The 24083-nt window shown below is 33.6% G+C and overlaps 1 protein-coding gene across 1 annotated transcript in view; it reads left to right on the forward strand.

Annotated features, from left to right (window-relative positions):
• Positions 1–24083, forward strand: part of KIF18A (kinesin family member 18A) — a 97779-nt gene that overhangs the window by 15185 nt on the left and 58511 nt on the right. The window contains exons 4-12 of the mRNA XM_004708255.2: positions 494–598; positions 1313–1423; positions 2733–2930; positions 6725–6901; positions 8861–8935; positions 9206–9318; positions 13682–13844; positions 19188–19352; positions 22353–22474. Coding sequence (XP_004708312.1) covers positions 494–598; positions 1313–1423; positions 2733–2930; positions 6725–6901; positions 8861–8935; positions 9206–9318; positions 13682–13844; positions 19188–19352; positions 22353–22474 — 1229 coding nt within the window. The remainder of the gene's footprint in view (positions 1–493; positions 599–1312; positions 1424–2732; positions 2931–6724; positions 6902–8860; positions 8936–9205; positions 9319–13681; positions 13845–19187; positions 19353–22352; positions 22475–24083) is intronic.

Genomic DNA, 24083 nt, shown 5'->3' on the forward strand with positions numbered 1-24083 from the left:
ATATTAAACTTAATGTAATTTAAGGATAAATTATGTTAATACCATATATCCCTAAATATGGGTTCTCTTTAAATTTTAATCATGGTGTATTAAATGTCGTCTTCCGTAAGAATCCTGTTAGCTTTATTCAACCTGCATTTCATATCCTCTCGAATTTCCCACGACTATGTGTACACTGTAGTTCTAGAAAATAAGAAAAATTTCCACTGTCTTATCTCTGTTTCTTTATTGTCATCAAGTCGGGATTTGTAGGGTGAGGGTATTGGGATTCCAATGTGAAGTTTCAATTTCTAAATCTAAGTAATTAAAGTCTTTTCTTTTCCAAGGTGGCAGAAATTCGTATCCTTAAGGCAATATGAAATAGATGAGGTGGCAATCAATTAAAATGAGTTGTTGCTTGTCTTTAGGATTGTGTGTTTGTGTCTACATGCATTCATTTATAAGGTTATCACTCATTTTCCATTAACACTAAAGCATTTCCTTTTATCTTAAGGTGTACAATGAACAGATTCGTGACCTCTTAGTAAACTCAGGGCCACTTGCTGTGCGCGAAGATGCCCAAAAAGGGGTAGTTGTTCAAGGGTTGACTTTACACCAGGTATGTGTTATAGACTTGCTTTCTCCTTGATAGGATAGCAAGTGTAGTTATTTAGCCACTTCTACCGTCTTGTTTGAGAAAAGAGAATGCTAAAGAAGTATAGAAATATAATGATCAAGAATTGATTATTCTTTTTTATTAACTTTGAAAAAATTGGATGAACTTGTCTTTTAATACATTTAATATCATGCATTTTTCTGTATCATGCATTTTTTTAAATCTTTTTAGAAATACTAGAAGAATTTTATTAATTTTTGTAAAACGCCTACCAGTGAACTAAGTAAATGACACACAGTCAATAGGATTGGATTTATAGAAAACATGTTCTTATTTTTTACATTAAACATTTTTTTAACTTTTATTTTTACTACTTTATTGAAAACTTTTGTGAATTAGCTGTACCTTTACAGAGTAGACATGTTTCACATTCTGTAATTCATATACATTTGTCCTGACTCATGCATTGCAATCTCTTCTGTGTACTTTCACCTATCCGACTTCCTCCTGGTATGTCCTGTTTCCATTCCTCCTCCTTTCCTAACTCTCTGAAATTTGTCCTTGGATAATGTTGCCCTTTTAATTTTAAATGTTTGATTATTCTTTCATGAGTGAGTTCACTTCCAGACCTGAGTAAAATTCTTCTTGTTTATGGAAACCATGCAGAAAAATTGAAAGGTAGATTACTAATTTGTATGTTTTCATCTGGAAAATTAGCCAAAATCCTCAGAAGAAATTTTGCAGCTATTGGATAATGGAAACAAAAACAGGACACAGCATCCCACTGATATAAATGCAACATCTTCTCGTTCCCATGCTGTTTTCCAGGTAACAGACCATTAGACTATCACTTGTAAAACTGAATGTAAGATAAATAAAGTCCAATTCATAAGAAAAAAATACATCTTCATTACGGACTTCTACTTCTCAGAACATCCTTTGCTTTGCAGCTCTCTGAAGTTTCTATCACTGGAAATATTTAGAATTGAGAGGACATAAATCAGAAATGTAAATTCCCATTTTTGTGAAGAAGATGGCAAAGAAGTATAAGATTTTTTTTCTAAAGTGGTTAAATATTTTAATTTTGAACAAGATTTTGCTTTATAAACTGAGATTTTTAAGACCAATAAATGGGAAAAATATTGGTTCCCCTTTTAAAAGATTGACCATTGCATTTTGTAAGTTCTTTGCCACTAATGAAGTGTAATTAAGTTGATATAGTACTTTTTAGGAATATAATTCCAGAAAGAGCCAAAACATAAGTGTCCATTATTATTTATAGTTTTATATATAGATTATATATAAACATACCTACATATAAGTTATTATAAGACTTACTCTGGATTATAATGTGGAATTCATCAGAATAAAATTGCATTAATTAAATATCTAAGGTAATCGAACCATTTGTAAAGTTATCAATACACAAAATTATATTAAGTTTCTTTAATCTTATTGCTGGCTTTTTGACATTTCCTTCCAATAACTGAAAGAAATGTTTATTTGTGACACTAAGACTTTTCTAATTCTTAGACTCTGTTTGGTAAGAAAATTGTAATAAAACTTATATTTTGGAGTAAGAATTACTTTCCTCTTTAAGTTTTCCACTTAATGTATTTTAATTAAACTGTTAGAAATTTGCTTTAAGTAATTGAATAAATTATGGTTTGTTCTAATGAATATTTGTATATCACAGATTTACTGAATTGCCTTTTATATGTAGCATTTTCTCAATTACAATAAAATTAACCAATTTTAGAAATTTAAAATAATTCATTCTTCATTTGGGGGTCAGCATTCAAATTTAGCTTACTCCTACTTCTGGTTTCTCTTAGGAACATTATTCCAAAAGACCTCTGTCCATATTACCTCTTGATAATTCCAGTGATCTTGTTCAAAGGGTAGTAGAATACAAATGACCATTGTTCTCACCTCTTATTAGGTCAAGATTTATTAGTCTGTCATGTTTTCCTAGGTTTGTTATTTTAGATATTCCTACATGAATTGAATCATAGTTTGTTCCATTAATTTTTTAATGAAAATAATTTTAATTTCACTTTTTAAAAATAAAGTGTTTCTCTTTGAATTTTGTTAAATCTTACACCCACTTTTCTTATTTGCGTTTAATTTCTAAAAGATTTATTTGCGACAGCAAGACAAAACAGCAAGCATCAATCAAAGTGTTCGTATTGCCAAGATGTCACTCATTGACTTAGCAGGGTCCGAGCGTGCTAATGCGACAAGTGCTCAAGGTATCCACTTTAGAGAAGGCACAAATATTAATCAATCACTTTTAGCTCTTGGGAATGTCATCAATGCTTTGGCAGATACAAAGGTTGGTACTGTATATTTGTCTATTTTATTTGGAACATTTATAACTCCTAACAAGTTATTAATAGAATTTTGTTTTAACATTTCAATTCAAATTTCAGGAACAGATCAATAATGTTTACATGTAGATCAAAGACCCCAGAGAGCCTATTCTATCAAATAAAGCCATGTTTTGTTTTGTTTTTAACTCAGTTTTGGTACTGGTTGAATATCCATATTGGTTGAATATTATTGTTAGTATTGGTCATATGAAAAGTAATACACTTTAATAAACTGATAATTAGTATTTTATAGTACCAGTTCCATTACTTATATTGAACTTGATTTTCTAAAATTAAGTGATTACTATACCAAAGCAGGTATATCTGAATTAGCATGAAAACAAAACAGAAAGCATATTTCCAAAATTTTAATTTTATTGAGGTTAGTGTTACACAGTAAACATTGTGCCAAGTATTACGGATTTTTTTTAAAAGGAACAGTGGTTTAAAATGTAATAAGTAAGGAAATCATGTAGTAAGATAATATTTACTAGCCTTTCAAATGCTTTGGACATTTGAAAACATACATGTATATAACATGCCAGAAATGTTTATGGGAACTCACATCCTATTTGACAACCTATGTTTGTAAGTAAAAGCAACATCCTTTTTTAAATTAAAATTTGGTCATTTAATTTGAGTTCAAACCCACCCAAAAGGTTTTAGGAAAATCCTCTTAGAACTGTTCAAAATTACACACTTTGATTAATATAAAATAGATTAACATAAGAACTTGTGGAATGTTTCTTTTTTTAAAAAATGGCAGGGTACAAAAATTACTGAAGATTAAAAAAAAAAAAAATTACTGAAGATTGAAAAATTAAGGTGTCTTTTCTATTCTAAGGTAAAATCTGAACAAAAGAAATCAAATGGTATGGGAACTGTTTTCTAAAATCAAGCCATTCATATGATTTGTAATTGACTTCTGTTTTACTTAAATGAATTTATATTAAAAAGCACCTTATACCATTCACATAAACCGAAAACAAATATTGCAGGATATAAATAGTAGGCAACCATAAAATAAGTACAATGAAAACAAGACAATGTTATTAAATGCTGCTTAGATATTGTTGCTTGCTGAAGGTTGAGTTAGAGAGCAGCTTTCTCTTGAGAGAGAACTTAGATAGATAGCACTATATATAAAGTTAAGAGGATAATAATCAGGTGACCACTTAGCTGATCTATTTAGTCCTCATGCCAGCTGCCTGGTAGCACTTGTTTTTCTGGCCCTATACACCATAATCACACCCTAGTTCAGATCTCACAAGTTAAAAGAGCACTACCTAATCGAAGTGCTTCCTCATAGGCAGATACCCTATAAATTTGGCACTCTAGACAACATCCTTACTACCACAGGTGTGAGGTTCTCCCTCTACTCGTTCCGGATGCTTTAGAAGTTCCCTCTGAGCTCCTTCATTTCCAAGCTATTGGTTTTAACACTTGGAAAAACTTACAGAACTCACAGATAATACACACTTACAATCATACCCCTATTACAGCAATGTAATAGAGACATTAATGTAATGTAGTAATTAATGTAATGTAATGGAGAGAGAGAAACATTAAATGGGGGCACCTCTTGATATTATTGCTTTTTCTTTTTCCTTTTAAGTAAATGTACACCGACACTTAGGAAAAGGTATGGGAGACATAACAGCACATTTTCCACCTAAGGGATGTACTCCTCTCCCACATACACCAGTATCTTTCTCCATCCAAGAAACTCATAGGACTCGATGTCCAAATCTTTATGGAAGTATCATTGCATAGGCATGAACTCCATAAAGTCCGCAAATATCAAGCGACCAAGTGATCTTTGTGACACTCACGTACACAAATTATCAGATGTTTAGATACCAAGATATGTCAATTACTCAGGAAATTATTTCCCAGAAAAGGCCAAAAGGTAACTTCCTTCTATTAAAGAAAATGTACAACCTATTACTATATATAGTAAGAATCAGAAAGCATTAAAACAGATTGAAAGTAAAACAACTATCAACATTTGATGTCATATAGCAAAGCGCTTTGAAAAGTTCATGGAGCAATTCCATTATCTCTGAATTCCATTTATTTTCAGACTCATATATATGTAAGGAGCCTTGGTGGCAGAGTGGGTTACAAATGGGCTGCTAATCACAGCAATTCAAATCCACCAGCTGCTGCTTGGGCAAAAGATAAAGTTTAATGGTCCTATAAAGACTTGTAGCCTCGGATACCCATAGTGGCAGTTCTGTTCTGTCCTATAGGGTCATTATGAGTCAGAATTGATGGAATGGCAAGTGAGTTTTCAGTCTGAGTATATGTAAAATACTTCCAAGTGGCTGCAGTGATGCATATTCTTTACTATATGGGTGGAAAACATTGTACTTGGGGGAGTTGGGGGCCCTAACTCTTGATTGTGAACTCTGAATTGCCAGTTAAGTGACCTGAGGCAATCGTTTCACATTTTGCTTAGCTTCATTTTCTTCTTTGGATTATTAAATATTTATGTTGGTTAAGCTGAGCCTGCTTTTAATTTAACATTATAATTAACACTTTGTTTTTGTATAGAAGTTAAACTTTTTGGAAGATTATTTAATTTCAGAGCTGTATCTTAATTAAATGAAAGCCTAGAAAAACTCAATATTAAGGGATCTTTATTTGCTCCGGGTTTATAGTGCATGGCTGCTAACCGAAAGGTCAGTAGTTTGAACCCACCAGCTATACTTTAGGACAAAGTGTCACCGTCTGCTACCATATGTATATATATATAGCCTTAGAAACTATGGGGGAAATTCTGCTCAGTCTCCATGGTTTCTGTGACTCAGAATTGATTCAGAAGCGTCTCTGAAGTTTTATTTTGTCTTACAGGATCCCTTGTGAGTAGGAAGCTATAGCAACTGGTTTGTTTGTTTGTTTTATTAGTGTATTTGTTTATTGTTAGCTTACACTGAATTGGTTTCCGACTTACAGCAACCCATACACAAGACCATTGTGATATCCATAGGATTTTCTTTGGTTGAGTTTTCATAAATCCCGTATATACTCGAGTATAAGCTGGCCTGAATATCAGCCAAGGCACCTAATTTTACCACAAAAAATGCATTAAAAATATGCTGAAAAGCTCAGTTTATACACGAGTATATACGGGTAAATTGAAATCCCTCTAGTCCTAATCTGTCTCCATATGGAAACTCTACTGAAATCTGTTCATCAATATAGCAACATACAAGCCTCGGTTGACGAATGATTTTTGGTAACTGCTCTACTTACATTGGATGGGAATTCAACATGGTTTTCTCAGAGTGAACTACCAAGGGCCCGCCATGTTTGTTTAGTGTGTAAATGTTTACTTTTATATTTTCATTCCTTTCTAAAAAATGAAAAGAAATATTTTTGAATAAACATTTCATTCTAGAAGAGTTTTATATGTACAGGAAACTTGAAGATAGTCAAGAAATTTTCTCCATATCCTATACCTAGTTTCTCTATTGTTAAACATCTCATCTTAGGATGGCCCTTCTAACTAAACTAATAATACATTATTATGAAATAAAGTAATCTCAGATGGAGATGTGATTTTTTTAAATTAAAATGTTTGCTTTATATATTCACCAAATAGTTTCATTATAATTCATTATATCAACTGAATCATCAATTAATGTAAGTCTGGGCAAAACTGGGCAGTTTTTAGATTCTTCAGAGTGAAGTGGTAGCAAATTAGCATTTAAACATGGAAATGACCTAAGAATTCTCTTCTTGTACCTTTCAGAGGAAGAATCAACATATTCCTTATAGAAATAGTAAGCTCACTCGTTTGTTAAAGGATTCTCTTGGAGGAAACTGTCAAACTATAATGATAGCTGCTGTGAGTCCTTCCTCTGTGTTCTACGATGATACCTATAACACTCTTAAATATGCTAACCGTGCCAAGGACATTAAATCTTCTGTAAGTGTATAAACTATGTCTTCGTTGTTACTGGGTTTATATTATTTTTGCAATTCTAATATAATCTAATTAATCTATTTTAATGAGTTAGACGACAGAATTAGAAATGTACTTACCGGCCTGTTTAATTCAGTATTCGCTCAGACAGTTAAACCCTTCTGTTACATTTATAATGGTATTATTCTATTACTGAGTCTTTTGGGGAGTAAGGTGTTCTAACACTTTCTCTATCATGACATGCTATTTGGATGACACTTGGGAGTTATGGGCCAAGACTTTGGCTACATAGATAGTACTTGAGGGCATCCGTTTTTCTGCAGAGCTATACCACATCTACAGCACCAAGGATGATGCCCTGCTTTAGTCCAATACCAGCACTTGAACATAGTAGTTAATCTCTCAAGCTTTTGTTACTACATCTGTAAAATAGGTATATAGCTTCTTTGTAATGTAGTTGTGACAAGTGGATTTTATTTTAACTTTTTAATTTAAATTTTTAAGTAACCTTTATAAATATTATCTTTCCATGCCCCTGATGCAGATGTAATCAATCTCTCTTAGCTCCGGAAACATAATTAATAAACAATCACTTCGTTATTCTTATAACCATTTTGTGATGCTTAAAATTGCGTGATCTCAGAATGGGAAGAGATATAGATAATAACTGGTACAGTGACTCCTCTGCCACCTGGCCTCTCATACAGTCCCCTGTCTGAGGATGAAACAGTGCCCTCCCTAGAGAAATGTTTCTATCCTATTTACGTGCTTAGGAAAGATCCATTATTATATTACTATACTATATGGAAGTAAAAGGGCTTTTTATATCCTTTTTAGTATAATCTTTGCATTATCCCATTGAGGATAGAATGTTTAGCTTCGTTTTACCATTGAGAAAGTCAGTACTCTGAATACTAAAGACTTCTATACTCTGAATTCTAAGATCGTAAAGGACATGTAAGGGACTCGTGGGCACGTCTTCAGAATCAAGTATTTAGACGTGTATGTTTAATGTTCTGTTTACTATTTCCATTGCCAAAGGCCCTATTTGAAAAGGATAATTTATAAGAACTCAATAAAACCTAGTTGAATTTGTGAATAGATGTGGGATAGGTTTTGTGTCAATTTGGTTTGGGGTTCTCAGTGATTTTGCCATTCCAAAAGCTAAACTCATTGGCATCGATTTGATCGATACTGATTCATTGTGGAGCTTTCTTCTCCCATAGAGAGTGACGATTTGAGAACCTCACAGGAGCAACTCTACCCTTATAAGATCACTGACTCATTTTTGCTGTTAGGGTCTTATTAAAGCTCCATGATATAACCTAACAAACCTAACTCCATAATGGGATCTGCTATTAGCAGCCTGTTAGTTATAAGAAGATTAGTGTGGAATGCGATCCCCTTATGTCAGGTCACAGCCCTTGGGCGATTGAAAGGAAGTTTCCTTGGTTGTGTCACATACTCCCTAAGGACACCCTGGGAAACCTTGCTTCTTTTTGCTGGATTGGAGCTGTGTCTGGCTCACATTCAAAGAACCAGAAGTCATGTCATGGGACACTACGAGGTCTAAACTGCCAAATCACTGAGAATCCTGACCAAGCCATGTTGACGCAAAACCTCTCACAGGGTGGTATGTAACATTTACTTCAGATTTCTTAGATATCTAAGGAAATAGAGAGTGCATAGTTTATATTGTGAATAATTGCTTCAATAATTAAAAGTATCTTTTCTCAAGTAGTAGAATGAATTCTTTATGGCTTTATTTTTGATATTAATGTGCTCAGCATGTCCTCTTGTATATTTTAAATGTGTACATAGCTAATCATGATTGTCTCGTGATCATAATTATCTTAAATTTGCAATTAATGGAGGCTAATAAATGAGGACCTAATACCATCATGTTTGTATATAGGATTGATTATGATATCTTTATACTCACTGATAAATTCTTTTTAACAGTTGAAGAGCAATGTTCTTAATCTGAACAGTCATATAACTCAATATGTAAAGATCTGTAATGAGCAGAAGAAAGAGGTATGTCTACTTCTTACATTGTTTTGCTAACCTACCTCAGTTTTTTCCTCAGCTCATGGGAGTCTGCCTCCTACTTGCCTATTTTTATTTTTTTGTTGTCCCCTTGTACCTCTCCCAAACTTAACTGCCATAAAATTGAAACATATTTGTGTGTTACACTAGAAATTTGGTTTATTTCCTCCTACCAAAATTTCACTGTGTTTTCAGAATGATAGTCATGAGTAGTGGATACTTATTGTGTAATTTTAACTAGTATTTTCTGTTTACTAGATTTCATTGTTAAAAGAAAAGCTAAAAGCTTATGAAGAACAGAAAGCTGTCGCTGATGAAAATCACAAAACAAAATTAGCGATTTCAAACCCTCAGGAAAAAGAAATCAAAAGGTAAAAAAGAAAATTTCATTTTAAGGTATATGTAGTTTTAAATCAACCAGATATTTAATATTAGTCATCATTTATTGTATAAATGTGCTTTTACCCAAATAATTAGGTTTTGTGAATTGCACCATTAGGATACTAGTTCAAGAAATGGAAATTCTTGAGTTGTTCGAGGAAACCAAACCATTTCTGGAATTTTGTTGAAGGAATTTTGTTCTGGAGTTTTATTGAATGAATCTAAGAGATGGGACAAAATACATCATTGTGTTAAAAGATCCGAGAATCTTTTTAATAAAACAATTTCACCAACTGTGATTAGCATTGGCTAAATTTAAACTTGTTTGAAGCTCTCCAGACCTAATTTTCTGTGATTCTCCAGTTCATAAGAAGCTAATAAAAACTTAGTAGTATTTTGCATATTTTTGTCTTACAATGCATAAAGGGGTCAAGAAGGAGTCTTGAAGTGTATAGGGGAATAAGAAAGTGCATAAAGAAAGGTCTAAGTAATAGTGATTTTGAATCTACTGTGATAATAGTGTTTTGTTGTTATTAAATTAATCATCTGAGAAAACTTGGAGGTTGCTACAACTGACCTCCTCTAACCTAGCCTCAGTAGAAAGGAGAATCCAATTCCTCACCAGCCCAAAGCTGATTACTAAATCACAAAGGTCAGGCATGGCTCTACTTTTCTTCCTTCTTTTACTTTATTCTGACAACGACTGTTCCTCCCACTGCACTCCACTTTTCTGGGCTTCAATAATTTGTTGCAATGGCCTTATAGAACTCACAATATTCACAAGTATGGGGGTTTATTGGGGAATTAATAGGTTGCCACAAGTCAAAATCATAAAATATTGGTCCACAACCTTACTTCTCTGTTGGCCAGCAAATCTCACTCTGATCTTGACCTCTGCCTCAGTGACCAGGAAAGGTACTGATGCTCTGCTTCTCTACTCCTTGGTCTCAGTGGCACAGTTCTGCTATGTCTCATGGTCTCTGTACTGTGGTCACACTTCTCTGACACTTGAGGTAGAGATTTCCTATGTTTTCTACTGGTGGCTTTTATTTCTTGCCTGTCAGGGAGCTCTCTCGATTTGCTTCTGAGATGGCTGGCTCTCCAGCAATGGGAAAACTGACCAATCTGAGATAGAATCCTCTAAACCTTATTTGCCTGATCCCATCTGATCATTTGGGGTGAGTTATAAGGTAATAGAAGAACCCTTAGTAAGTAATGTCACATCATTACAAGGTCTTACTGAGACCCTGGTGGTATAGGAGTAATGTGTTGCACTATGATCGGCATGGTCGGAAGTTTGAAACCACCAGCTGCTCTTTAGGAAAAAGACAGGGCTTTCTACTCCCGTAAGTAAATAACTAGTCTCAGAAACCCATGGGGGTTCGCTATGAGTCAGTATCAACTAATGGCAGTGAATTTGACAAGGTTTTGCAGAAAACATCACTGATTTGAAAAGCTTTTTTTTTTTTTTTTTTTTGGCCTATTTAAATGGCTGTAGACCCTGAGGTAGCTAATAATAATGTGATTTTATTTTGTATATGACTTTAAGAGTTTTTTGTTTTTTCAATTACGTTAGATCCACGTTAACCGCGTGAATCGCCTACAGCCATACAAAATAACAGGGAAGTATTTTGTCTTCACTTACGTATAAGGGCTATAAATCACACCTTTCAAATCTTAATCCCTTTGCGCCCATTTTGTGCTACTTGACAAGCATTATAAGTAATTTTAACAGCTTTGTCTCTATCAGGATCATAAGTCACTTTCATACTATGGATACATTATAAAAGATCTGCTTATACTGGAGATTTTCTAAAGTATTTTAAGTGCTAATCTCTATAACAACCCATTTCAAAATAATGCTTTCATATTAGGCATATACTTTTTTGTTACATCCCACCAACTTAAAAGGGTTATTTAAATAAATAATTGCAAGTGATTACTTATATTTATTTAATCTCATTAAAGAAAACACTTAACATTGATATAATTTTAGTTGTTACTTCATTTTTAGAAAGTTCGGTATAGGTTTGGTCCTCATCCAATGAGATATCTCTTTTTCTTAAATGCAAAATTCTTTAAAAGGATAAAAAAAATCACCAACTAATTGGAGTCTTTACTTACATAGAATAGCTCACCAATTCTTAACCAAGTCCAGTTGCTTTCCTATTCGTAGTGCTCTGTATCTACAACAGAACAAAACACCACCTGGTGCTAAGCCGCCATCCTCACTTACTATTTTTATGCTTGAGTCCCATCACTGCAGCCACTGAACCAATCCATCTCATTAAAGGCCTTCATCTTTTTCACTGGCCATCCAAGCATGGCCTTCTCCAGGGGCTAGTCTTTCCTGATAACGTGTACAAAGTACATGAGACGAAGTTTTCCATCCCTGGCTCCAAGGATCATTAGTAGACTTATTTGATTCCAGATTTTTTAAAATTTCAACTTGACCTTTCCTTAACAACAAAAACTCCATGTTGTAATTTCTAAGAACATGGTAAATGCTTTTCTTTATTTATAAGGAAGGTAATAATAAATAAAATCTATACCATATAACCTTTGACATTTTCCCTCAAACATAACTAGTTCTTAAGAGAAATATAAAAACATCTTTATTCTGCTGACATAATTATGTAAATTAACTTTGTTCTGTTAATCATTGTTAGAGGAGACATTTTTATTGACATGAGTTTAAAAGTTTGTTTTTCCATCAAAACATAAAACTATGTCTTTTAAATATATAAAAGAAAGATATTATTCAAAGGGAAATCATAGAATGATAATGTAATTGTTCTTTAGAAAATAGTAATATAACTTTACTTTTGACTAGTCTAAGAAATCTATGAAGGTTATATTTAGTAGGTGTCACTTAAAATATTGGTGCTGGCCTTTGTTTTCTAGTTACTTTACTATTTTGAATGATTAGAAAATAAATAATAGTCATTGTTTAAGTTACTTTTCTCTTTTAAAAATGATGCAGTCTTTTTAAAGGGCACTCTCTAGAAACATCCTTTGATCCTACGCTCTTCCTCTCACCCTAGATAGTAAACACCACCAATTAAAATAAGTATGGACCACAAAATTGTCAACTATTTCAATATGTCCTTGGGTATAGTTACAGAGGAATCAAGAAATCTTTGGGTATAACCTAAAGATACCTTATCAATTCATTTACTGGCATTGGCGTTGTTGCAATATAATACAATGAAATTGCAAGGTCCCTACATATTTCCATCTGAAATATTTATTAGTTAGACAAAATTGCAGTAAAGTCAATGTGTTGTGGCTTGTATTCATTCCCACTAGAATTTCATTAATAACTACTGACGTAAATTGGCTGTGTTTTTACCACAGATCTTTACAAATATATCTAAAATTCTAGCCAGAGAACATTTATTTTTAAATGTATGTACTTTATTATGATTTTTATTTCAGAGTTTTACAGTTCATTTTCCTTACAGATTTTTGCCTATATGTGACTGCTTATACTATCACTATAACTCTGAGATGATCTATTACTTAAAAGTATAAATGTATTTATATAAAAGTAGACTATTCTCTTGACCCAGGGAGACACAGAATTTCATGTTTGGGGACTTTCAGAAATTAGCTGGAAGACTTTATGCATTCGGAGGAGATCTGGGTCAGCGTCCTCAACTTTGATTCTCTAGATCCCTTTTGCCCTTTATAAAAAATACAGTGTAGCAGCATTTTTAGCTTTACCATGTTCTTAACTTGGATGTTTTGTGCCCTGGCAATGTCAGCTGGCTCTTATGCCAATCTGTAGGGGGTACCTAACCGTATGGTGTGTTTTCACTATAAAAATTCTGAATCTGAAAACTGACTCTCATTTTCACTAGGGGGCCATGGAGGTACCATGTGATAATGCCCTCCTACTGCTTATTTCTAAACAGTGAGCCAACACTAGACTGCAACATGATGCTGTAAAGCAACTGGAGTTGAGATTATCACTCCTTTTCTATAAACAAATATATTTACTAAGCTGTTGTATTACATATAAATACAAATAGACACAAAATATTAGTACTACAAGAAGACTTATGATTCCTATATTTGAATAACGTGATCTTCCTTGGACAATGAGAAGATGAAACAGAAAAAAAATTAACCTAGTGAGATAAGCTTAATAGCCCTTTCCAAGCATCACTTGCTTGCTGTTTTTCATGGAATCTAACTATTCAAGTGGTATAAATTCATCTGTTCATGGATTTAATTTATGGTATACTATAAGTATACTTTGATTTATCAAAAAAAATAGTTTCTACAATGTATGTTGGGGGGAGGGGTTGCATGTAATATTTTTTAATGAATTTAGTATATTTTTTCTAGATTTCAAGAAATTCTGACCTGCTTGTTCCAGAATCGAGGAGAAATCAGACAAGACTATTTGAAGTTGGAAATGTTACTAAAGGAAAATGAACTTAAGATGTATCACGAACAACAATGCTTTAAACAAATTGAAATGGTGTGCTCTGAAGACAAAGTAGAAAAGGTGTTTAACAATTTTATGATGACATTTTAGAAACTATGAAAACATAAAGTATTTCTAATTCTAGCAACTTGTTGAGTAGCTTATAAGAACAAACTTATTGTCTCAGTTTAACAGCTAACTGTTCATAGTCAAGTCTGGTTTCTTCGGGAGCCTCTGAAGAAGAATCTATTCTGTGGTCCTCTCTAGATATTAGTGATGGCTGGAAATCCTTGGCATTCCTTATCTTGGAGGTACATCATATTAATTCTACTCTATTACATAGTCATCTTCCTTCTCTGGGCCTATGTCCGAGTTTCCGCTCTTACATAAAGACTTCACACCTACTGGATTAGGACACCCCACTAACCAACACACTCCAATATGGCCTTGTGGTAAACTCAATGAGTTAACGGGGGAGAACTGGTATAAAACTTCGTAATGGTAGGCAAGGACCCCTATATTAATCACCTATTTTGTGTAAGCAGCAGGAAATGCTGGAGAAATTGTAGCAAACTAAGTATACCAAAAAAAGTTAAATCTTGGGTGTCAAAAGCAGGAAACAAACTAATAGAACCGCATGTTGATTTTGCTTCTGTAGGGTTTATGAAATTCTTTCATGATGTCCTTTTTCAGGTACTAGTCTTTCCTGATAACACCTGCAAAGTACATGAGAATACATTTCACCATTCTCATTTCTAATGAGTACTCTGGTTGTACTTCATCCAAGAAAGTTCTTTTTTTTCTTCTAGCATTCCATAGTACTTGGAATATTCTTCACGAGCTCCATAGTTCAGACATATCAATTCTTCTTCCATCTTCCTTTTTCAGTGTTGAATTTTCACATGCATATGAGGCAAGTGAAAACACCATGGCTGGGGTCACGATAGGCTTGCTTTTAAAAAGAAATTGACATTCCAGTTTTTACTACCCATAATTTTTGTTTGGAAAATCTTCATTATGTGAGAAATTGACATAGAAAATAGTATTTGACAAAGGTGCTTCTGGAGAATGTGGCAAGAACAGTGCAAATTCAACCTAGTGAAGTAGAACCTCAAAGCAGCATTTACTGTCCATCAGCCACTATTTAAAACATTTTAACTTCATTAAGTTGTCATTCTATGAGACTCTAGTAGTCGTATTTCCATTATTAAAGTGAGAAAGGTAAGGTACAGAGTGAAGTTACCTTATTCAAGAGCACAGGTATAGAACTGTGATTTGAATTCATGGTGATTCCAGCCTGTGTTTATATTCCTTTGCATTTTTTCATAGAGAAAATCAAGAAAGTGAATGATTAACATCACTTGTAGCATAAAGAGATGGCAAATTAAATAAGATGAAGTTATGAAGGGTGGAATGAGAAAGTCATGAATTCCTCTAATAGGCATTTTAAAAGGGGAATAGATAATGTGACACAGAAAAAGCGATACGGAAAAAATGTGTGACTAAGAATTTTTTAGGATTAGTTGGATGTGAATAAGATGTGAATTCAAGAAACATGAGTCCTAAGCAGGAATATATGTATATCTCGGCATGTGAAATAGTAGATGGAAAAAGAAATTTGAAAATTCTGGGTAATTAATTATTCAACCTAGTTTTGTTGTTCATTGATCATCAATTAATTGCGTGTTTATGAATTTTAAAAATTTCTTTTCCCACTTTTCCAGCAGTCGTGACTTTTGTATGTAAAAGTTTTATACTTTTAATGTCCACAAGCGATCAAATTTTAGTATGCTTTAAAGTAATCTTTTTGTTTTCCTCAATCTATTAGATGGCAAAGATTTAATAATACTGAGAAAATAATGTATCGTTGATACTGATTCATCTACTGATATTAAGCTATACTATCGAATTAGTATGTATTGTACTTCAGATATGTATATATACGTACATATTTTATAGCTTCAATATGATTAGTTAATTATTGTTTACACCAGCAATTCTCAGCCTCTGGGTTGCGACCCCTTTGGGGGTCGAATAACCCTTTCACGGGTTGCCCGATTCATAACAGTACTAAAATTACAGTTCTGAAGTAACAACGAAAATTAATTTTATGGTTTGGGAGGTCACCACCACATGAGGAATTGTATTAAAGGGTGGTGGCATTAGGGAAGGTTGAGAACCACTGGTTTACACAAATGGATCGCTTCCAGTCAGTTGGCCAGGTAGCCTCTTCCAAATTTTCTGACGTAAACAAGTGGATGCTTCAGTGCTTCATCAGCTTGTTTGAAGCATATTACTGGTATCCCATCAATTCCGGATTGTTGTTTTTGGTTAATGCTTTCAGTATACCTGGAACTTCTTCCTTCAGTATTATTGGTTCTTATATGTAACTTTTTGAAATGGTTGAAGGTCAATTAATTCTTTTTGGTATAATGGTGACTATGTGTATTCCTAACATATTCTTTTGATGCTTTCTGCATCATTCAATATTTTGCTTATGGTCGTGGAAGTAAAGTAATGACGCATCTTGGAGTCCTAATTTAAATGGATAAGTCCTATAGATTCAAAGGATTCCACCCTACATTTCAACTTTGAAAATGGAGGTTAATTATTTTATCTGATACCTATAAATAATATTAATTTACAAAAAAATCATCACTTTGCATTTCAAATTAAGCAGAAAAAAATTAAAGTTAAATCTTTATTAGATTTTATTAAATTTGCACTTTAGCATCCTTGGACAACACAGCCATTGGCAATACTTTTGAAAACAGCAAAAGATTCAATGTTTATATCAACTGTCTGCTAAGGCACAGAATTTTATATTTCTCTTTAACCTACCAAAAAAATCTATAAAAAGACCTTGAAATTGTTTTCAGCTATAATAAATTACCCTATGATATGGATTCTGCGATTAGTGCTAAAGTAAATTTCCTGGGTAATTTTATAGCCATATTAAGATAGTCCCTAAGTAATTTCTGATAAAATAAGTTTATCACATTAGCAGTTCTTTGAAGCAAAGCAGTAACAATATCTGAAATTATAGAATTATGTATTCCCTTTAAACACTTTGCACATTATTTGGGGCATTTTTAAATGAAATACATGAAGTTCTTTTGAAATCTTAATGGGAAATAATTTGCTTTAATATCAAGATTACATAGGTATTTTAGAATGCCTTCAAAACATACTTGCTCTCCCCCCCACACCCCCACAGGTTAGTAGTTCAAGAGGGGTGGGAGTACCCAAAATGCGTATGTCCCCCAAAGAACATCATCAGGAATGCAGTTTGATGGGTAATAGATATAAGAACTGTCAAGAACATACTTTGGGGGGGGGTGTAATTCAGCTCTTTGCAGTTTTAAATCTTGCTGCTATTACACTCATAGGTAATCTTTTGCTCTAGTTTCTATGTGTTCCTATAAAATTTAGAAGTCTTAAAGCAAAATAAAGATAACTTGATTTAGCCAACTGCCTTTGGGCAGGCACACATCTTTTATCTTCATTTTTCAAATGAGGTAACTAAAAGCTCAATGAGATCGACTTCCCTTAATCTGCTGAGTCACAGTAGTAAGTCAGGAACACATCATTCACCTGTTAGAGCAGTGGTTCTAAACTTCTCAAGGTTCAGGATTTTGTTTCACTTTTAAAAATATTTAAGGCCTAGGAACTTTAGTTTATCCCACTTCTGTCCATTAACATTGCCATTCTAGAAATTAAAACTGAAATTCAGTGAAGTAAATTCTGACTCAGTATATTTTAAAATGGAAAGCCATTATACATCAATATAGGTACAATATTGTTAAAATAAATAATAATTATAATTACAAGAAAAATTAGATAATGAAAAATGGTATTGTTTTAAGTTTCAGGAACTCTTTAATTACCTGGCTTTTCATATCATCTATCTCTCATTTTCAATGTGATAGAATTCAGTTGTACTATTAAAATTTTTCTAAGCTGTAGAAAACTACTGTATGATAGAACAAGAAGAAAGGAGCTATTTGTATCTTAATGTTATTTTGAAAATAATTTTGACCACTAATCAAATTATGGTTTTTTATTTTGTTTTCTTGATTATCTTGAGTTGGGGGGGCATGGTGGGTGTGGTGGTTTACTTTTTTTTTTCTGGTCTCACATTGACAAAGAGTGATTGAGATATAATTAGAGAATTTAAAGAATCAAGAACCTTGGTGAGAATGAAGATGCCTATCCACCAGTTTTTATCTGATGTATATATGACTAGCCCAAAATGGAGTCCGATTCTCTTTGACGCTTATATTTCCCTTGAAAAGAAGAGCAAGTAACAGTTGACCGGTTTGAGTAATTTGATTATGGCTTCATTATGTCTACCATTGTCTGACTTTAAATCTCTCATAAGTTTGTACCTTAGTCAGTAAAGATAATTGCTAGCTGTATTTATATATTTGATAAAAGGTACTAAAGAACTTGACTTCAAAGTTCAAATGTACACTGCTTGCGCTTTTGTTTCTATAAAACAATTGAAGGTGCTTATTCTAATCTATCCGGCTATATTGTCTCAGATCCATTCATTGTATCTGCTGTTTGTTGGGTTCATATGTACTGGCAGTAACCTAGAGAGGTCAAGTTGAATAGACCCACAGTTCCCACAATAAAATTACATTGGAGTAATAAACAAACAAAACAGCTCGCTGCCATCTAGTCAGTGCTGACTTATAGCAACCCCGCCATAGAACTGCCTTATGGGTTTCTGAGACTGTTAACTCTTTGTAAAAAAAATTACAGACTCTTTACGGGATTACAATTTCAGGCCTCGGCGATAGTAACCCAACTCTTAACTACTTACTACACCATCAGGACTCCAAGGGGCCTATTTTTACCTCAATTAAAAGTACCAACCAGAAATAGTTCACATACCCATTCTACCTTCTGAACAAACCATCAAGCAAGGTCAGATACTGATAAATAAGCTTTCTGATAAAAGTTCTCTTTACTGTCATTTCCAGCAATCTAAGGCCTTACAGATCAAACCAGAGCACTAGAATACTATATTTCATCATTTCTTTTCATTTGGAGAAATGACAAGAGCAGAACATGCATCTACTTTGCCTCTGATTAAGGAAGAAAAACTTATAAAATTATGTTATCAAAGTGAATTTTGGTAAATAAAGTTGTAGACTTTAATTTGGCCAATGTTATTTCTGAACACCATAAACTTTCAATGTGTAATTTTATAAAAATGACTCACTAACTCAATTTCCTATTTTTTGGCAAGCAGAGTTTTATCAAGGTTTCAAGGAGGAAATAGCTTTAATACACAAAAATATAATCTATCTTAATAGACTGCAGTGGTCAACTTAAAGAAAACATACAACTTTACTAATAGTGTATGCATCACAGATCATAAAAATTAGATTGACTATTAAATACCTTGTGTTTCAGGCCACTTTCAAACGAGATCATAGAGTTACAATGTTGAAAACTCATCGTTCCTACTTGGAAAAGAAAAGAGAAGAAGAATTACAGCAGTTTAATGCAAATACAAATTGGCTCCTACGTGTCGAAAATGAAATAAGCCTCCTAGGTCAGAATGGTCATATTTCAAAGGTAAAGATATATTTTGTATGTTCAGATTATTTTATAAGACTCTTTAAATCTGTTGTCGTTGTAGAGTTAATATCTTTATGACACTGTTGTTACTTATCTCTGTGAACCTTAATTGGCTCATTTGACTGTTACGACTGAATATACCATTTCTGTTTCACAAAATCCCTATTAGGTTAGCCTTTCTTGAATGTCAGAAAAGTAATGGTGTTTTATGAGACAGCACCTGTAAATTAGAATAAAGTAATTCCTCTTCAGACTGGACCTGAGGATATGTCATAAAAAGTAATTGAGGTGGTCATCATTAATTTTGTTTCAAAAACTAAATTTGAAATTGTGTGTGCTGAACTTAAGATATTGCACTTAAAGTGGCCTAAAAGTACTAGGTTATTAATGGGTAATGGTAGTTTCTAAATATATCAAACTAGAATTCAGTTCAGCTATAAGGTTTCAAAAATCTCACTAGTGCTTAACTAGTTATAGGTTTATTTTGCTAAATTGACAGTGCAATTTCTTCATCACTGCATCATTATACTGGCCGTTTGCAGTATTACTATTTCATCTCTAGTCTTAAATTCACATCTTTACCACAAGTGGAGAGTAAAGAGGGAGCTATTTATGGCAGAAAAGCAAAAAGATTTTTAAAATCTTGTCGATGTATAAAACGCAGTGACTGAAACTGAGTGGTATGCCTGCTCCTGGGTACAATGGTAGCTGGAAGGTAAGTGTTTACACATCAGTACCCTGGGGAAGTTGGCGTTCTCTTTGTAAAGAAAAAGTGCCAGGGTGAATAGGAGGCGTAAACTAGAAGTTAACACACAGTTTGATTAAAAAGGCTAAACCATTAAATTATAATTTTTTTTTTTTCCTGAAAACTAAACTCGTTACTTTTCTGACTCATAGTGACCCAATAGGCTGTAATCTTTTTGGGAGCAGGCTGAGGATTTGAAGCTGATTTTGGAGTTTGTAGTCAACAAGGAGGAGGCTAGTGACACAGTAGTTATAAATTGGCTTGCAATCCTCAAGGTCAGCAGTTCAAAACCACCAGCCACTCAGTTGGAGAGAGACGGAGCTTTTTGCACTCCCGTAAACAGTTACAGTCTTGGCAGCTCACCGGAGCAGAATACCGTGTCCTATATACAATCACTGTTAGCATCCACTCAGTGGCAGTGGGTGAGTCAGTCCAATAAGGAGTGTGTGAATCAATAAGCTTGTTTGGTAATGTACAATCTAATACCTAGCTTGCTTAAATTTTCATATTTCTGAAAGAACACCTGACTCAAAACCAATAAAAATGGAGTCTTAAATTAAGCAGCAGATAAATAAAGCTAGTGATCTTTAATATTCAAAGATAATATATTTTATGATTTAAGGATTTAGTGAATGCATGTTGACATGTAGGTGAGTGAGTTTTAAGCTGATACATGACTGGAGAGAGGGAAGACTAGTAGCTAGTGGTAACATTTTGAAGTGATCAAAAGGGTAGCAAGCAACAACATAAAACAGTTTCTTAAGAAAGCTAAAGACAATAGTGACTGAGTGTGGAATATGTACTGACAGCTTTCTAACAGTGTTATCTATACCTGATTATTCTAGAAGTCTTTAAAAATACTTTGCTAAGCATGTCAGTCTTTCTGTTAGGGTAATAGGATCATCTTATAATATTTCACAATAGTATATCTTAATCTATCAAGTACTTTAAAATATGCTCTACAAAGAAAATTCAGTATTGGAAAGCACTTGAGTTTCAATAAGGTGCAAAATTTTGGGTATTTCTAGCAGTTGATCTACATGTTTAGATACTAATTTTAAAAAATTACATATAAATAAATATACACTATCAATAAAACAATTTTGGATAAATTTCATTTTGCTTAAATACTGAAATATATAAATAAATATACAATATATTATTTAGTAAGGTTATATAAGGAAAGGGGCACTAGTGCCACTGTTGGGTATATGTTGGGCTGCTAACCACAGGTACAACAGACTAAATTCTATGGAATATGTAGTAAAGGCCAGTCTCAGAAGAAAATTTATAGCAGCAATAACCTACTTTGGGGTTGTGGGTTAGGTTTCTGAGCTGATAACTGCAAGCTTGGTGGTTCAGATCCCCCAACCACTCCATGGTTGAGAAGTAAGGCTGCTACTCCATAAAGATTTACCGTCTCAGAACCCTATATTAGGGCACCATGAGTCAGAATTGACTATGATCATTGGTTTGGTTTTGGGGTTTCAATTACCTGCTTAAAAATTTAAGAACTCAGTAATTTTATAGCTTGAGGGGCTAGACAAAGAGCAAGCTACGTGCTCAAATTCCACTGCTAACAAGACTATGCCAACTCATAATTTCCCTATAGGAAGCGTTGAATTGCCACTGTGAGTTTCTGAGACTAGTTTTTTTATGGGAGTAGAAACCCCAGCTTTCTCCTGAGGTGCTTCCAAATGGAGACCTTTAATTTGCAGCCAAAGCTTAACCACTGTGCCACCAGGACTCATATCAAGCTAAGCACAAAACTACCAAAAGGAAAGAAATAGCAAAGAGCAAACAGGTAAATAAAATACAACTCTGCCATCAAGTCAATTTTGACTCCTAGTGACCCTGTAGTAACAGGATAGATCTGCCCTGTGGATTTCTAGACTAGCTTCCATGAGACTAGAAAGCCACAGCTTTCTACTGCTGACCAGCTAGTGGATTAGATCCGCTCCCTTTGTGGTTACCAGCCCAATGCATAACCAGGGCTCTAAAAGAGAAAAACAGTAGTATCGGTGAAACAAAGTAGTTCTGTGAACAGACCAACAAAATCAGTGAACCTTTATTTAGCTAGACAAAAAAGAGAAAATGCAGATAACTAGATCAGAAATCAATGTGGGGCTATTTTCCCCTTCAGAAATAAGGACTACAAGAGAATACTATGAATAGAAAATTAATTTTATTAAAACTTTCAGATTTTATCATTTTAATAAGATCTGCAATATATTTTGTGTTGTTTTCTCCAGGAACTCAATAAGGATCTTCGGTATCACCATTTACAGATCCAAACCAAAGACTTGAAAGCACAAATTAAACATATGATGGATCTTGCTAGTCTTCAAGAACAGCAGTATAGGCAGACGGAGATGTAAGTACAGGGATTTGCATATTCACCAAATTTTAACATTGTAGATCTAAGATAATCTTTAAAGTTTTTGTTTTTAACTACCAGAATAAATGAGTTTATTTTCTGGCATGTGATACATTGTTTTTAAGTGTCTGCTATCTTCAGAAAACGTAAAAAAAAAAAGGAAAGCATGTATGTGATTCTTTCTCTCCAACTAGCTTTTTACAATATTTTATAGTTTTGAGTTAGTATGGTCAAAAGATAAGCATGCTGAGCACATAAGAAGAGGGACTTTGAAGGAGACTGGCATCATAATTGGAGTCATTCATTACTCACTCACTGCCATCCATCCAGTGCGGACTGAGAGCAACCCTAAGGATGGAGTGGAACTAACCTGTGAGTTCACGAGGATGTAAATCTGTACCAGAGTGGACAGCCTCCTCTTTCTCCCAGAGTAACAATCTTCCGATGACACAGCCTTGCTTGCTAAAAGTGAAAAGTAATTGACAAATTGAAGCATTTACTAAGATGAAGATCAGATACTATAGCATTTGGTATGGATTATACTTTTTTTATTATATCTTAATATAAAGAGATAAAAATAATTTTCACATGATAAATGGAGAAAAGATTGAAGTTCTCAAGGATATCATTTTTCTTGGATCTATAATCCATGTCCATGGAAAGAATACTGAAGAAATTGAGTGCTGTATTGGATTAGCCAGGTCTGCTACATAAGAACTTTTAAATATATTAAAAAACAAAGATGTTAATTTGTGGACTAAGGGTCCTGACAGAAACCATATTCCTTCCAGTCACATTATGTGCAAGTGAAATTTAGACAATGAATAAAGAAAACCAAGAAGAATCGATGCATTAAATTAAATAAATTATGGTCCTCCAGTAGAACAGACAAAATCTACGTTGAAAGTACAGCCACACTGCTTCCTAGAAGGTAGAATGGCAAGACTGCATCTTACGTCCTGCTTGGTAGAGTAGAGGATCGGTGAAAGACTATGAGATAGTGACTTCCACAGACTGTGACAGTGGGTTCAGCCGTAGAAGTTCTCAAATTACTCAGCAGTGTTTGTTTCTTCTGTACGTAGCTTTTTTCTCCATAAGTTAGAAACGGCACCTAAGAACAACATGATTTGTGAAAGAATTAAATTTTTATTTCATATATTTAATATAGCATATGCCATGTAATACAAAAAAATTCCAAAGTGAAAAAAATAGGTCTGTTATTTTTCTCCTCTAATGACTTCTACTTTGGAGATAATTACTCTTAACACCAGCTGATTTTTTTATTATTATTATTATTAAATACTTTGCGTGGGAGCTTATACAACTCTTATCACAATCCATATATCCGTACATTGTGTCAAGCACATCTGTACATACGTTGCCATCATCATTCTCAAAACAATAAATGTATGCTGTTTAAGATCAGCAAGCCTATATTTTTGTGTGTTCCTATAATGGCGCTTTTATGCTTCTTTTATTGCTCAGTAGTAATGTGTTTGTTGTGTGGTTTTTTTAAAACATAATTGCAAAAGGAAAAATATTGTTAACACGTTGGGTAGTCAACTCCTTTGGCCAATTTTCATGTTCTGTAAAAATGGGAAATATA

This window comes from Echinops telfairi, unplaced genomic scaffold (genome assembly GCF_000313985.2).
Source record: "Echinops telfairi isolate 266 unplaced genomic scaffold, ASM31398v2 ScPeMD7_60;HRSCAF=208, whole genome shotgun sequence".
Lineage (NCBI taxonomy): Eukaryota > Metazoa > Chordata > Mammalia > Afrosoricida > Tenrecidae > Echinops > Echinops telfairi.